This window comes from Trachurus japonicus, chromosome 24 (assembly GCF_045865225.1).
Source record: "Trachurus japonicus isolate A0001 chromosome 24, Traja_1.0".
Taxonomy (NCBI): domain Eukaryota; kingdom Metazoa; phylum Chordata; class Actinopteri; order Carangiformes; family Carangidae; genus Trachurus; species Trachurus japonicus.
The window spans coordinates 9,355,219-9,371,098 of record NC_140930.1 but is presented as its reverse complement, the minus strand read 5'-3'; the positions used below and the strand labels follow the sequence as shown (position 1 = coordinate 9,371,098).

Below are 15,880 nucleotides of genomic sequence, written 5' to 3'. Positions count from 1 at the left end.
GTTAATACAGGAATTAACAGTACTATCAGTATTGTAACTATTTTTATTGACATGTGTAGTTTAAATTACTTCTGCTGCTGTATATAAAGTAAAAATCTACAACCATGTCGGACAGATGGTGTTAAATGCTGCAGGTGAATAGATGGTTCAGGGGAAAAGTGGAGGCTGGTGTTGCATCTTGGGAACTTATGTTAAGTTAATATACAAAAACAAGTGTGTCTCACATTATTGCGATTTTAAATTAAATCTTTTTGTAATCAACATTTTTTATTTTCATTATGTAAACAATAGCAAAAATAACAGAAACCCCCCCTCCAACAAACAAACCCTAACCAAACCACCACCATCCATGCTGATGGTTACCAACAACATCTACCACTGTGCTCCAATGAAAACTTTATTTTTTATTTTATTTTATTTTGTAGGAATATTTACTGAGTTTTATCGTTTCTTGAACTTTTTTTTTTTTTTTTTTGCAAACTATCATAACTATCCATGTTTTATTCTGAAATCTCCAGTAACCGGAAGTCTGTCGCGTTGGTTTTTGAGTTTAACTTTGAAGGTGATTTACTTGTCATTCAGACATCCCAGGAATTCAACACACACGAACCAGCTCGACGACACAACAAGGACATTTTTTAAAAGTCAAAATCCGCCGAGAAAGGGTCGATTAAAACGTCGTTTGTCGTCAAAAACAGGGACGAAAGAAGAGTCGAGCAGGGAGGCGGCAGCTTCAACGGACACTGGTCAGTTGTTGTCAGTCAAACACGGCTAACGCAGCTAGCGATGCTAATTCCCAACCTGTTGTTTGTATTGAATTGAATTAGCCTTAGCACAGCAGCAAATGGATGCCTTTAACACACACACAGACATACACACAGGGCCGCGGGGGCACTGCTGCGCCGTTTTGGGGTTTTGTTTTTTGCAAAGTTTAGTCTTCTCAGAACTGGACTTTGTGACTCATTGGGTCGATAAAATCTGTAGATATTTATGTATTTATTTGACAAAACGTCTTTTTAACGGTCAGCGTTAGCATTAGCTGGATTAGCTTTGAAGTAGCTCTCTGTGTGTTAGCTGAACGATGCTAACGACGCTAACACAAGTGGATGGACGGGGTCTCGTTTTGTGAAGGTGTAATAATAATAATAATGTTCATTTATTTTTAGTGGCAGGGCTCCATACTAACTTTTATTTATTTTTTACCAGGAGCAAAGTGGCCACCTGACTTAAAATTTCAGGAACGCAAACAGAAAATTTAGGGGCACACACACCGTAAAAATGACTTGCAAAGCAAATATTCACATTTCTTTTTCATTCATGATCCTCACACACATTGGCCCTGACACCTGTACTGACAGATTACAGATTATTTGAGCCTGCCCTTTCCACGTTTCATAATCTTTCATAAAAAATAGCAACAACAACAAATAAACAGTAAATTTATTTGTTGCACATGATCAAATGATGAAAGATTTACTTGGACTGAAATTTTAGTGGCAGTCTGGTGCCCTGTAGTGGCAGATTTTTTATATCTTTAAATCAAAGTTAGTAAATATTAATTAATAGTAAGTCGACACACTGAACCAGTTAATGTTCCTGTTATCAGGGCACCAGATTGCCTCTAAATGGAGGCATTTTGCCCCCAAAATGCAGGTAAATGTTTCATCTACTTGGACATGTCCAGTAAATTTGCTGTATTTTTCTTTAAACATTGGTGAAACGTGAAAGAGACGACTCAAAGAATCAGGCATCTGTCATTGCAGGTGGCAGACCAGTGTGTGTGAGGATCATGAATGAAAAGGAAATGTAAATATCTGCTTGGCAAGTTGATTTATGGTGTGATGTGGGATTCAAACCGGAGCCGACTGCAGCGAGGACTACTGCCTCTGTATATGGGGCTCCAGTAGCACACATAGGCTACATAAAATATAATAAAATATAATATAATGGATGGGGATAAGTTTTTCCAGGGTCCTCCTCTCTGCCACTGTTACCAATGAGTAACCAATGAGTAACTGTAACCGTAATGAATAACTGTGGTCTTTAATTATCTCTATTTTTGCACCTTAAAAATCAAGGAGAATTAGACTACAAAAACAGAAATGAAACAAGAACAGTAAGTGCAGGAAAGATTATTCAAAATATCTCCCCGAAAAAATACGTAAAATATTCAAGAACAATTCAATAACAACAACAAGATTCACCTGGAGTATGATCCAACGATGACTATACTAGGAAAGGAAACTACTGGGAGTCTTGATATATCAGATAGGCCTTCAGTCTGGACCTGAAATTAATCAGATGAAGATATTTTTGCTATATGAAGATGAGAATTCATCAAAAGGGAGGATGAAGTTTATCAGTGTGTCTTCATTGAAAGATTTGAGAATATGTTAATAAGTAAACATGCAAGATAGAAGTGTATTAATAATGTCATAAATCGACAATATGTTCTTACTTCAGTTGTTTGTTTTGCATTGGTTTGTTTTGATTGTACTGAATAAGCCATTGTATGGCTGCATCTCCTATATACAATAATTATGTATCACTCTGTATGGTAACCTGTGACAAATCGTTAGTAAATTATCTCCAAACGTAATCTTCATACATGTGTTGCCTGTCTGTCAGTCGGTATCGGCCAATTAAAAGTCCCTCCAACATATTTGTCCAACCTGTTGGGTAACATGACATGTGCTCTGCATGCCTTGCCTTCTGCTCATCACAGTTTTATTGTGAAACATTTTTTCAGCAGCATGCAGATGTGAAGTCAGACTCCGTCTACCCCTCTGCTGCTGCCGCTGCTGCAACTCCCCCGGCCGGACCGAGTGACATCCTCTTCATCCCTTTCATCGTCTTCATACATGCTTTTACATGAAGAGAGGGGAGAAACCCGAGGGATACAGACAGATGCGGCCCAAAACGTTTCCCGCCAGCAACTACAGCGGCAACAGCCAGCAAATGCTGCAGGAAATAAGGAACAGCCTGCGCAACATGTCCAAACCCTCCGACCCGTCGAAAGTGGACATAGGCGGAGCGGGGAAAATGCTCCCTGAGGATTCGCGGCAGCAAGGACGCAGCAGCAACCCCAAACACCCGTACCACAAGGCCCTGCAGGAGATCCGAAAATCCCTGATGCCTTTCGCCAACGAGCCCAACACGTCTTCAGGCCCGGAGGCGAACAAACACATGTCGCTGGAGCCCCCGTTCGCCGGGTTCGAGGAGGTGAGACGAGTCGGTGTGTGTTTGTTTGTTCCCGCAAGAACAGGTTGTTGTGAAGGATTGTGGAGGGATGTCATTTTATACATAACTCTGCAACGAAATAATCCCTTCGGCTCACTTTGTCTAGAGCCGAATAATGTGAAAAATGACAAGCATGAAAAGTGGAATGACGAGCTCGTACAGTCGTGAATACAAGGTTGTTGTTTTTTTTCAATTGGCAGTCGCAACTTGTTTTGAGCCGGGCCAGGTGTGGAAAGATCTGTACGATCAGTTGTAACAGATTAATAGTTACAAGGAAAAACAATATGTCTTAATGACTACTGTAGTGATCTGTTGTGTTGTGAGTTGATAACAAGCGATTTAAATAATAGCTTACTATTGATTCCAGCTGCTCCTGTGTGAGGCTTTTCTGTCTTTTCTCTTTAAAGGGATAGTTCAACATTTTGGCAAATTGGCCCATTGCCATAATCCCCGTAGTTTTAGGAGTAAGTTCATTACCTTTATTTGTCCGTGCAAGCTATTTTTAGAACGGCGGAGCAGAGCCACGAGCTGCTCAGAGCTACGCTACAGAGGCTAATGGGATTTCTTGGTTTCCCTCATCAAACTTATAAACTTATGAACTTATCAAACTTAGCCTCCGTAGCGTAGCTCTGAGCAGCTCGCGGCTCTGCTCCGCCGTTCTAAAAATAGCTTGCACCGACAATTAAAGGTAACAAACCTACTGCTATGAATGTAGGGATTATGGCAATGGGCCAGTTTGCCAAAATGTTGAACTAACCCTTTAATGTGTTAAAGGGATAGTAGCATTTTTTTTTAAAGTGGGGTTGTATGATCTACAAATAGCCCCTAAGTACTTTAATTGCAGTAGAAGACTCTCTGCACTCCTCCCGTTAGCAACGCCAGCCCATAGCCCTGCCCAAAGATTTACAACATACATTGTTGTGAATGGACCCAAAGAAACGGCCTATTTTCACGGCCTAAAAGAGGTTTTACCTGAAAAAAAAATACACAGTTCCATTGTTTGCTATAATATAATTTTTTCCAGCCCTTCAAAGTGCAGGAAAAACGCAGTTTTTATTTGGACCTAACCAACTCACGTATCCCTCCGGCCAGGGTTAGCGCCCGCCGATCAGCTATATAAAAAATTATATAGCGAACAATGGAACTGTGTATTTTTTTTTTCAGGTAAAACCTCTTTTAGGCCACGAAAATAGGCCGTTTCTTTGGGTCCATTCACAACACTGTATGTTGTAAATCTCAGGGCAGGGCTATGGGCTGGCGTTGCTAACGGGAGGAGTGCAGAGAGTCTTCTACTGCAATTAAAGTACTTAGGGGCTATTTGTAGATCATACAACCCCACTTTAAAAAAATCCTACTATCCCTTTAATAGACTGTATAATGTCAATGAATAGTTGCAGCCATTGTTCATGTGCATAACCTTCGAAGCAAACTAAAAATATGTGAACTTTTCTTTGTCGACAGCAAAGCAACAGTAGGATCGACTACAGCGGTAAGTTGACCTACCAGGACTCGATGAGGGAACAGATGGCTGCTGTCTCCAACCCCAACACCACAGGCCTGAAAGCCCCAGGTACGTTCAGACAGTCCGCTGGGATTAACTGCTGCTTCTCCTCCTCCTTTATCTCCCATCCAGGCGTGTCCTTGATATTGTTTACAGGATTTGGGCCATTTGCTTTAAGAAAAATGACAATGCAAGCTAAGAAAGGGAGGATGACTCACTACATCGCTGCATGAAGGAAGTTGTGTGGAAGTTAGGTTTCAGATTTTCATACATAAAAGGCCAAATCATGGGGGATTTAAATAGTTATCGCTCATTATCAAATATCGTTCCTGTCAAAAAATCAAATTGTGGCCTCTCTTCTTAAGAATAAACCCCCAAAAAAAGAAAACTGTATTTTTTGGAAACGGGTTCCAGGGTGGGGAAATGTGAAAACTAGGGGTGTAACGATACACAAAAATCACGGTTCAATACGTACCTCGGTTTTGAGGTCTCCGTTCGGTTCATTTTCGGTACAGTACGGGAACAAAATGCAAACCATAAATTTGCTTGTTGTGTATTAGGATTTTTTTCTAAACCAAATTTACATGTTTTAGTCAAATTTATTATTTTACCATTATCAAAATCAAATTGTTGCTTCTCTTCTCGAGAATAAAAAAAAAAGAAAACTGTATTTTTTGGCCCGCACGCTCCACACAGGCCTGGAATACGTATGACAGCGTGTGTGTATGCAGATATTTCTTGAAAGGAATCCGTATTTACAGAGATTTTTTTTTCAAAACGAACAAGAAAAAGATAGTTTTGGGTGAATCTCTGTTTTAACGCAGCCACAGTCTCGTTCTTAACCTCGTCACCGTCCCGTGTGTCTGTCTGCAGGTTCTTCACACATGCAGCAGTCGGTGCTGCGGCGGCCGAGCTGGAAAGGCTCCAAGGAGTCGCTGGCTCCTCGACACGGCCCCATCATGGTCGACGGGATAATCTACCGCTCCGACAGCCCCGGGCCGCCCCCCGCCTTCCCACAGGGTCACCCCGGCAACAGCCAGAGAGTCAACCCTCCTCTGCCGCCTCAGGTGCGCAGCGTGACGCCTCCGCCGAACCGCGGAGGAGGAGGAGGAGGCGGCGGCGGCGGCGGCATGCCTCCCGCAGCGTCCTGGGACAGCAACCCATCCACCAAGCGTTACTCCGGCAACATGGATTACCTCGTGCCTCGCATCTCTCCGGTGCCGCAGGGGGCGTGGCCCGACGCGTACCCGGCCGCCGTGGGCCACCAGCCCATCATCATGCAGAGCTCCGGCGGGAACAAGTTCACCTTCCCCTCCGGCTGGACGCAGAACGGCGCCGCGCAGCCGGACTACAGCCGACAGCAGCAGCCGCCGCCGCCGCCGTACCCGGTGAACCAGAGCAGCCGCCACAGCCCCACCGACCAGATGCAGGCGGCGGCGGCGGGCGGACCGGCGTCCTCGCCCTCGTACGTCAACGGCGGCGTCAACATCCCTCAGTCGTTGTTGGTGCCGAACAGAAACAGTCACAACCTCGACATGTGCAACCTCGGCCCGCCTCAGTCCTGGTCCCAGCCGCCGCCGCCGTCGTCTTCCTCCGGTGGAAGCAACCAGCAGGACTTGTCGCCGTCGTGGCAACACCACAACATCCCGGTCCGCTCCAACTCCTTCAACAACCACCAGCTGAACGGCGGCGGCAGAGCGACGACGCACGGCGGCGGCGGCTCGCAGCAGCAGCAGCAGCAGCAGCAGCAGCCGTCCGCCACCACCGTCACCGCCATCACGCAGGCGCCCGTCCTGCAGCCGGTCAAGAGCATGCGCGTGCACAAGCCCGAGTTGCACACCGCCGTCGCGCCCACGCACCCGCCGTGGCTACAGCAGCAGCAACAGGCCGCGCCCCCGCAAGCCGCCGCCGCCACCGCCGCGCCTTCCTACCCAGAACCCTCGGCAGCGTCCGTTCCTCAGATCCCCGAGGTTCCCAACTACCAGGGTCCGCCGCCGCCGTATCCCAAACACCTCCTCCAGCAGCAGCAGCAGCAGACGACGGCGGCGGCGGCGGGGCCCTCTCCCCCGGCGTACGACCCCGGGGTCAATAAGAGGGACGAGCCCGGCGAGGAGGAGAGCGGCGGTGGAGGCGACAAGACAACAGAAAACCCCAAAAGCAACGCGACCGCGGCGACAGAGAAGGAGAAAAAGCAGATCACGACGTCGCCCGTTCCCGTCCGACGCAACAAGAAGGACGAGGAGCGGCGCGGGGAGTCGGGCCGGGTGGCGCTCTACTCGCCGCAGGCCTTCAAGTTCTTCATGGAGCAACACGTGGAAAACATCCTGAAGAACCACCAGCAGCGGATCAGGAGGAGGAAACAGCTCGAGTGCGAGATGTCGCGGGTGAGAAATGGCAACAAAAAACTCTCGATCTTCTTGACCTTTTTTTTCTATTTTCCGACCTTTTTTCCTCCTTTACTGTGTTTATCTGTCTTTATCATGTTGTTCTATTTTTTCTCAGCTGTTCTTTCTCCTCCTTTCTCTCCTCGCTGTCACTAACAGCTGATCTGAAAAGGTAAAGGTTTCTCTGCTGTCCTGTGACACACACACACATCAGCGGTTCAAGTAAGCTCAGGGTTCCTATGCAAGCATGGAAACTATTGTATGGAAATATATTTATCTTAATCCTTATCTTGGTTTGGTCTCATCTGAAGTTATTTGGTAGAGATGTCCCGATCACATTTTTTTGCCCCCGAGTCCGAGTCCGAGTCATTTGATTTTGAGTATCTGCCGATACCGAGTCCCGATCCGATACTTTGGCAATGCAGTAAAGTTTTTAATGTAGATCAACTGTATCATCCCACTATTTTTCTGTTCTTTGTGCTCTACTAGGGATGTAACAATATCACAATCTCACATAATACTCTACCTCAATAACAAGCCCATGACATTTATTGCAATATTGTAAATTCTCAATGTATATTAGCACAGTAGCTCCACAGTATAATATTAATGCCGTTATCCATAAGTCAACAACAAGAACATTTGGTCAAAAATAAAATAGCTTATCATGTCTTTCTCAATCACCAGCCTCTCTCCCCTGATCCCACCCTCTCCTGCCTGTCTGCCCCCCCCCCCCCCCCTCCCTCACTCACTCCGCTCCTTCTCCCTCCCTCACTCACTCCGCTCCTTCTCCCTCCCTCCCTCCCTCACCCAGCTCACCTTGTTCCTTCTCCCTCTCTAACTTTAAATAAATACCTGGTTCTGTATCTGCCATCACGCAACACAGCGGTAGTTTTTTATTCAACAGTATGAGAAGTTTAAGAATGTCCGCGACATCTGCGCGGTCGGTCCGTGTGTCGGTCTCACGTGCGTTACGTCGGACTCGCTCTCAGTAGAAGCTGCAGTGACTGTTGTTGCTGCAGGTGTGTGTAGCGCTCAAACATCAACAACAGCAGCTTGGAAGTCAGCAGTGAAACAACGCAGCCACACACACACAAACAAACAGTGAGCTGACACGGTGACACGATCGTCTCTCACACTCTCGCAAGCGCCGTCATTTCATATCGTTACTTGTCCACGACGACGCAGCCACACACACACACCGTGGAGCTGTGCGCCACAGACCATGCACGAAACACAAGCACGCTGCACCGAATGCGCGTCGCTTTGGGTAATGAGCGCACATGACGAACGTCTACAGTAAAAGTAATGTGTTTGAGAGTGCAAAAGATGATACATCTGAACGCCCCCCATGCGGCCCGTCTTCGCTTTAGACAGATAGGAAAACCCTGATATGTAATATATCCGATTCCTGATCGGGATGTAACGTCCGATTCCGATCGAGTCTGAAACCACGTGATCGACCCCGATTTCCGATCACGTGATCGGATCGGGACATCCCTATTATTTGGGTTAATTATTTTGTATGCGCTACAATCTCCTGGAAATTATTTGGTTGCATAATGGCATACCCATTCAGATTAATGAATGACAAATTATAAATTTCACCCTTTTTTTTATATTATGTACGGTACATCTATTTACTTAAATATCACAGTTTTTTTTACCGAGAAGTCTGGAAATTAGGGTCTGGAAAAAGTATGAAATTTGGAAATTCCAAATGTGTAGGAACCCTGTAAGCTGCGGCTATTGTTGTTGTTGTTGTTGTTCTTGTTCTTGTTGTTGTTGTTGCGAAAGCATGTCGCCACCGTGGCTGAAGAAAACAGCATGTCACTCCATCACCTTCATCTCACTGCTTGTGCATCTTTTGAGTTGGACTGAAATGATAATGAAACTACAAAAAATATATATATATATTTTTGCATCTTGGTTTATTTGCACTGGTTTTCTACAGTTGATTCTTTGGTAACCCTTAAATTTAACAGGCCGTTAATTACATGATAATGTCAAGAAATAACAATTAATTGCATCATAATGTCTAGAAATAACGGTCAATTTCATAGTAATGTCTAGAAATATAGCCAAGAAATAAGGATTGATTGTGTAGAAATAGCCCAGAAATGACGGTCAATCTTATGCCTTTATGAAAAACATGACATTACTATGAAATTTGACCATTGTTTCTAGGCTATTTCTTGACATTATCATATAATTAACGGCCTGTAAATTAAAAGGTGACAGATTCTTTTAATTCCAGTTTTATCTAACCAGGCATTTTTGATACATTTCCTGTTGATGTTCAGGTTTAACTGACTTGTGCCTGTGTCCTGTGCTCAGGTGGGTTTGTCTTGCGAGGCCCAGGAGCAGATGCGGATGATGCTCTGTCAGAAGGAGTCCAACTACATCCGGCTAAAACGAGCCAAGATGGACAAATCCATGTTCAAGCGGATCAAGACGCTCGGCATCGGCGCTTTCGGCGAGGTGTGTCTGGCCAGGAAAGAGGACACGGGGGCGCTGTACGCCATGAAAACGCTCCGCAAGAAGGACGTGCTGCTGAGGAACCAGGTGGCCCACGTCAAGGCGGAGCGGGACATCCTGGCCGAGGCCGACAACGAGTGGGTGGTGCGTCTCTACTACTCGTTCCAGGACAAGGACAACCTGTACTTCGTCATGGAGTACATCCCCGGAGGGGACATGATGAGCCTCCTCATCCGGCTCGGCATCTTCAAGGAGGAGCTGGCCCAGTTCTACATCGCGGAGCTGACCTGCGCCGTGGAGAGCGTCCACAAGATGGGCTTCATCCACCGAGACATCAAGCCCGACAACATCCTCATCGACCGGGACGGACACATCAAGCTAACGGACTTCGGCCTCTGCACCGGCTTCCGCTGGACGCACGACTCCAAGTATTACCAGAGTGGTAGGTCGCACTGCTGGCTGGCTGTCTGTCATTCTATCTATCCTTCTATCTATCTGTCTATATATCCTTCTATCTGTCTATCCTTTTATCTATCCCTCTGTCTGTCTGTCTGTCTGTCTGTCGTTTATCTATTTATCTGTCTATCTGTTTGTCATCTATCTATCTACGTATCTGTCATCTCTCTCTCTGTCTGTCTATTCGTCTATCTATCCTTTTATTCGTCTATCTATCTATCCTTTTATCTATCTATCTATCTATCTATCTATCTATCTATCTATCTATCTATCTATCTATCTATCTATCTATTTATCTATCTGTCATATCTCTGTCTGTCTGTCTGTCTATCTATCTATCTGTATATCTATCTATCTGTCTATCCTTCTGTCTATCTCTATCTGTCAATCCTTTTATCTATCTATCCTATCTATCTGTCTATCCTTTTATATATCTATCTATCCTTCTATCTTTCTGTCTATTCGTCTATCTGTCTATCTATCCTTTTATCTATCTATCCTTCTATCTGTCTGTCTGTCTATCTATCCTTCTATCTATCTGTCTATCCTTCTATCTATCTATCTATCTATCTATCTATCTATCTAATATGTAACTATCTATCCTTTCTATCTATTTATCTGTCTATCCTTCTATATTTGACAGTTCATTTATCATTTTAAATGTACTTTCTGTATATCCACAGTACAATGACTACAGACACCATTGATTACTTTTACATAAACATACAGGTGGTTTTAAGAGTTACATCTGTCATGTTGCTGTTGTCAGCTCTCAGTGTCCTGATAACAGGAGCAGAGGGTACGATGCTGGTGTAGAGTGACGTATTATGGTATTAAAGCAGAAGTAAGCGATATTTTTGTGTTAATATAAGTCTTAAATAGTTATATCTTCCGACAGCAATCACTTACATAGAGTGTTTGGACCGAAACACGGGTCTGTCAGTCACTCTGCTCTGAGCCGAGGAGAAAACTTTTATCCAATGAGGAGAGAGAACGGCATGCAGGGCTGTGTGTGCAGCCAAGGGATGCGCCTGAATGTGGTGACGTAGGGACGAGGACTGTTATGGTGCGTTCAAGGCAACTCGTAACTCGTGTTTTTCCGACCTGTGAAGTCGTACCAGTTCGTTCTGGTGCGAGTTAGCGGGTAGGAAGTTACGAGTGGCCGTTATAGTGACTTTCACAGGTAAAACAGGTCGGAAAAACACGAGTGGGTTGCCTGGAACGCTACAAAGTCGTAAGTTGTGACTTGAAGCTGTAATTTACGGTTTCAAAAGCCTGCCTGGAACGCAGCATTAGCCAAAACGACCGGATCGCTTACTTCTGCTTTAATATTGTGAAACAATAACAGTGTGACAAGGTGTGAAGCCAGTTTACACTGTGATGGTTCAGTCCAGTAAACTGTGTGTTTGTCATTAAGTTTGCAGCAGGAGACCAACAGTCGTGTAAGTGGTGGCTCAGGAATACATTTCTCTGCCTCTTAACAATCTGTGAGAAAAAACAACTCAATGTGTGTGTGTGTGTGTGTGTGAGCGACCGGCGCCAGGTTCAGTCCAAAAATAACAACTGGCTTAAAAAAAAATCCAAATTCTTGGAGCGCCTCAGACACGAGGAGAAATAATGCAGCACTGATGTTTTGGAACGACGAAAAAAAAAAGCAAATGCAGGTGTGTGTGTGTGTCTATGTGTGTGTGACGGAGACTAACGAGCGCTGTCCTTCATGTCCTCTGTCGCCAGGCGACCACGTGCGGCAGGACAGCATGGACTTCAGTAAGGAGTGGGAAGACCCGGCGAACTGCCGCTGCACCGACCGGCTGAAGCCTCTGGAGCGGAGGAAGGCCCGGCAGCACCAGCGCTGTCTGGCCCACTCGCTGGTCGGGACGCCCAACTACATCGCACCCGAAGTGCTGCTGCGGACAGGTACCGTGGAGGCTGTGGAGGCGTCTCCGTAGCAACCGTGTGTTTTTATATTGATCAGAAGTGGTGATGCATCAACAAACAAAACCAGAACAAGAAACATTGAACCTGTAAGAACAAATGTTGTAAAAGGAACTGTAGACTCAATCAATCAATCACATTTTATTTATATAGCAACTTTCAAATCAATCAATAGCAATTCAACGTGCTTTACAGACAACATAAGAAGTAAACTCAAAAGGACTTGGAGACTAATGCCGTAAAAGATCAAGAATAAAAACAGAAATAATTAGATATGTATATGTATATGTATTAAATACAAAGGTTACTGAACCTGAATTTATAAATAATAATTTAATAAATCCCTACTTTTTAGTCTTTTAAATATTAGAAAATTGCCGTAAAAAACTTGGGATGCACTCGTCCAACTTACTTTAACTTTAAATATCCACTATAACGAGCCCTCTATTAAAACCTGTATCTGAACGTGTGGAACAGCTGATGTAAGAACATAGATTTCTATTTGGCATGTCATAATTTCTTAAGTTAAAGTGTTCAGACGATGAAATGATGAACTCCTTTAGGACTGTGTGTGTTTTTCTAATTTGCCTCAAATACGAACCAGCAGACAAAACCTATAAAAATTCACTTTTAAAATACAAAAAGAATCAGAAAAGAAAAGCAGAAACTCTTCACATTGGAGCAAATATTTGTCATTTCTCCTTTTACAATACCAACAAATGACCTATGAGTTTTGTCGATCCCCCGTTTCCTGTCTCTCTCGACTATATTATCAATTAAAGGCAAAAAAGCCCTAAAATATATTAAAACAAAGAAAAAAGTTATCAAATGAGATACATTTCCTGTCTATTGATGGTGTTTCAATGCAGCTGTGTTGATTTTATGAACCACATTTGACAGAAAGTCGATGTTATTAATTTCCAATATTAAATTGGAAGTCAAAAATATAACGACTATAAACGATGGTGGTTTGTTTAATATGTGTGTTATTTTTTCCAGGATACACGCAGCTCTGTGATTGGTGGAGCGTCGGCGTCATCCTGTATGAAATGGTCGTCGGGCAGCCTCCCTTCCTAGCAACCACCCCCCTGGAGACGCAGCTGAAGGTATGTCATAGATATAGTATATACCAGGGGTACTCAAATACATTTGTCGAAGGGCCAGAATTTTTCTTAACAGACACCTTGGGGGCCGCACATTCAAATAGGCCTAGATTGAAATTAACCTTTTTCGTCTAATAATTTAAATATTTTTATTTTACTTGTAAGCACATATTTTTTATTTATACACTTCATGGTGTTTTGTATGATATAAAATGAAAAATCTTGACATTATAATATCATCATTTACATATCATGCTGGAGCTTTACACTGCTGACTTGTATCCTCAGACATGCCCTGTGATTTTCATCTTAAATATGACCTGACCATCACAGGACATGTCTGACTCTGTTCTGAGGATACAAGTCATTGGTCCTGAAATGTGTTTCTCTTCTATAAAACACATTCTACATCTCGGAGGCGACGTCTTTCCACACATGGGCTTCCTTCACCTGTCAAACGAGGCAGAGCTCAGTGGGAAACAGTAGGAGAGACACAGGCCGATGGAACCGGGACACAACACCGGGGGGGGGGGGCAGGTCGTGCAGCTGTGCGCCGCAGACGTGCACGGAAAAACAATCGAGTCTCATCAAATGCGCGCAGCTACGGCTTTTGAGTTGTGAGCGTGCATGACGCGCGGCTATATTGAATGGGTTTGAGCGCGCGCAAAAGACGCTTCATCTGAACGGCCCCCCATGCATGATGCACACACAGTTGAACCAAGACGGCGGTGAAAATCACCCACGGTCTCTGCAGACAGGCAGGGAAAACTCTGCAGTACAGCCCGCTCCCCAAACACTCGTTTGGGTTCGTCAGCGTTTCTGTATCCCAGTGCAGCGCCTCACAGGCACACACAAACGCTCCACACGTGTTTCCATGTCCCAGCGCTTTGACTTACAGGCGCACGGAGCCCGAGAAATACAGTATACAGTAACATGTAAACTAGTAGAACTCAGTCGCGGGTCTGATTGGAAGGTTCGGCGGGCCGGATGCGGCCCGCGGGCCGCCTATTGAGTACCGCTGGTATATACTGACTAGATGCCGCGTTCTGCTTCTCAGCGTACGTCAATAGCGCCGCCATCTTGGTCCGGGGTTTCTGACCATAGACACCTAATATACGTCTGACAAGCAGTCAGACCCGGTCAGACGCTTGTAGAACAAATTTCAGTGTATTTATGCATGTGGGTGTGTGTCTGAGTATCTAAGTGTATGTTTAAAGCAGAAGTAAGCGGAATATTTGTGTATATCTGTCAGTCCCTCTGCTCTGCTCTGAGCCGAGGAGAAAACTTTTCTCGTATCCTACAAGTTTTATCCAATGAGGAGAGAGAACGGCATGCAGGGCTGTGTGTGCAGCCAAGGGACGCCGTGAATGTGGTGACGTAGCGACGAGGACTGCAACTCGTGTTTTTCCGACCTGTGAAGTCGTACCAGTTCGATCTGGTACGAGTTCACGGGTCGGAAGTTACGAGTGGCCGTTATAGTGACTTTCACCGGTAAAACAGGTCGGAAAAACACGAGTGGGTTGCCTGGAACGCTACAAAGTCGTAAGTTGTGACTTGAAGCTGTAATTTACGGTTTCAAAAGCCTGCCTGGAACGCAGCATTAGCCGAAACGACCGGATCGCTTACTTCTGCTTTAATACATAAAAACAAAAATTATTTAAAAAATTCTAATTTTTTTGTTGTTGTTGTTGTATCATAAATATATGTCTGACATTTATAATAAACCAAACGGCTTGAAAATCGGTTGAATATTCGGTGAGTTATGGCGATTTTAATGGTTGATAGACGTCTGCCTCTGTTGACTAGTGCAGTAAGTAGACCCCGGACCAAGATGGCCGCCGCGTTGACGTATTCCACTCAATAGAGTTGCCTAGGAACGCGGCATCTAGTCAGTATATACTGTATATCTATGAAGGTATGTGAGGCAACGAGCCGCTGAAATGTTACGCAACCGCACAACTTCATAGTTTTCTGACGTCGTCGTCGTCTTGTCTCGTCTCTTCTCTTCTGTGTCGACGCCCGCCAGGTGATAAACTGGAAGAGCACGCTGCACATTCCCGCGCCGGCCAAGCTCAGCCCCGAGGCGTCGGACCTCATCGTCAAGCTGTGCCGCGGCCCCGAGGACCGGCTGGGGAAGAACGGCGCCGACGAGATCAAGGACCACGCGTTCTTCAAGGCCATCGACTTCTCCAGCGACCTGAGGCAGCAGGCGGCGCCGTACGTGCCCACCATCGCCCACTCCACGGACACGTCCAACTTCGACCCCGTGGACCCCGACAAGCTGTGGAGCAGCGACGGCGACGGCGAGGACAAGCTCAACGACACGCTCAACGGCTGGTTCCGCAACGGCAAGCACCCCGAGCACGCCTTCTACGAGTTCACCTTCCGCCGCTTCTTCGACGACAACGGGCACCCGTACAGCTGCCCCAAGCCCATCGAGTACGAGGAGGGGGAGGGAGAGGAGGGGGAGAACGGGGGGGACAACGAGGACGAGGCGGACTCAGAGGGGCCGCCACCGCAAGAGGCCGCCACAGCTGCAGCCGGGAGCTCGGCAACAACACAGGGCCGAGACCTGGTCTACGTGTAGCAGCGCCGAGCGTCTGTACATACAGAGTTTATGAAGGGAGTTCGGTTGTTGTGTGAACTAGAGGCTGACGTGTTCTCGGGATTCCCGCGTGAATCCCGTGTTTCTGGAGTCAATTTATTTTTAATCACGTGATTAGGACGTGACGGGAAAAAATGTAAACGGGAGTGAACGAGACCGGGAGTCAAAGCGCGACATT

At 45.6% G+C, this 15,880-nt stretch overlaps 1 protein-coding gene across 2 annotated transcripts; it reads left to right on the top strand.

Annotated features, from left to right (window-relative positions):
- The first annotated feature begins 521 nt into the window (after positions 1–521).
- Positions 522–15,699, top strand: lats1 (large tumor suppressor kinase 1). 2 transcript variants are annotated; one of them, XM_085770803.1, is made up of 8 exons: positions 522–746; positions 2,753–3,222; positions 4,702–4,810; positions 5,615–7,125; positions 9,463–10,045; positions 11,794–11,976; positions 12,994–13,100; positions 15,124–15,699. In XM_085770803.1, exons 2-8 carry the CDS (start codon positions 2,872–2,874, stop codon positions 15,682–15,684), a joined length of 3,405 nt encoding a protein of 1,134 aa, XP_085626929.1. In that variant the 5' UTR covers positions 522–746; positions 2,753–2,871; the 3' UTR covers positions 15,685–15,699. The 2 variants fall into 2 exon arrangements, with proteins under 2 accessions (XP_085626929.1, XP_085626930.1); XM_085770804.1 differs by having other exon boundaries at positions 2,750–3,222.
- Positions 15,700–15,880: the final 181 nt, after the last annotated feature.

What these genes read in the sequence shown, in the direction of transcription:
- lats1 (XM_085770803.1), top strand. Translation starts at nt 2,872, where the DNA reads ATGAAGAGAGGGGAGAAACCCGAGGGATACAGACAGATGCGGCCCAAA. An exon ending in CTCCAAGTATTACCAGAGTG is followed by an intron (nt 10,046 to 11,793) that starts GTAGGTCGCACT and finishes CTCTGTCGCCAG; the next exon opens with GCGACCACGTGCGGCAGGAC. An exon ending in CCCTGGAGACGCAGCTGAAG is followed by an intron (nt 13,101 to 15,123) that starts GTATGTCATAGA and finishes GACGCCCGCCAG; the next exon opens with GTGATAAACTGGAAGAGCAC.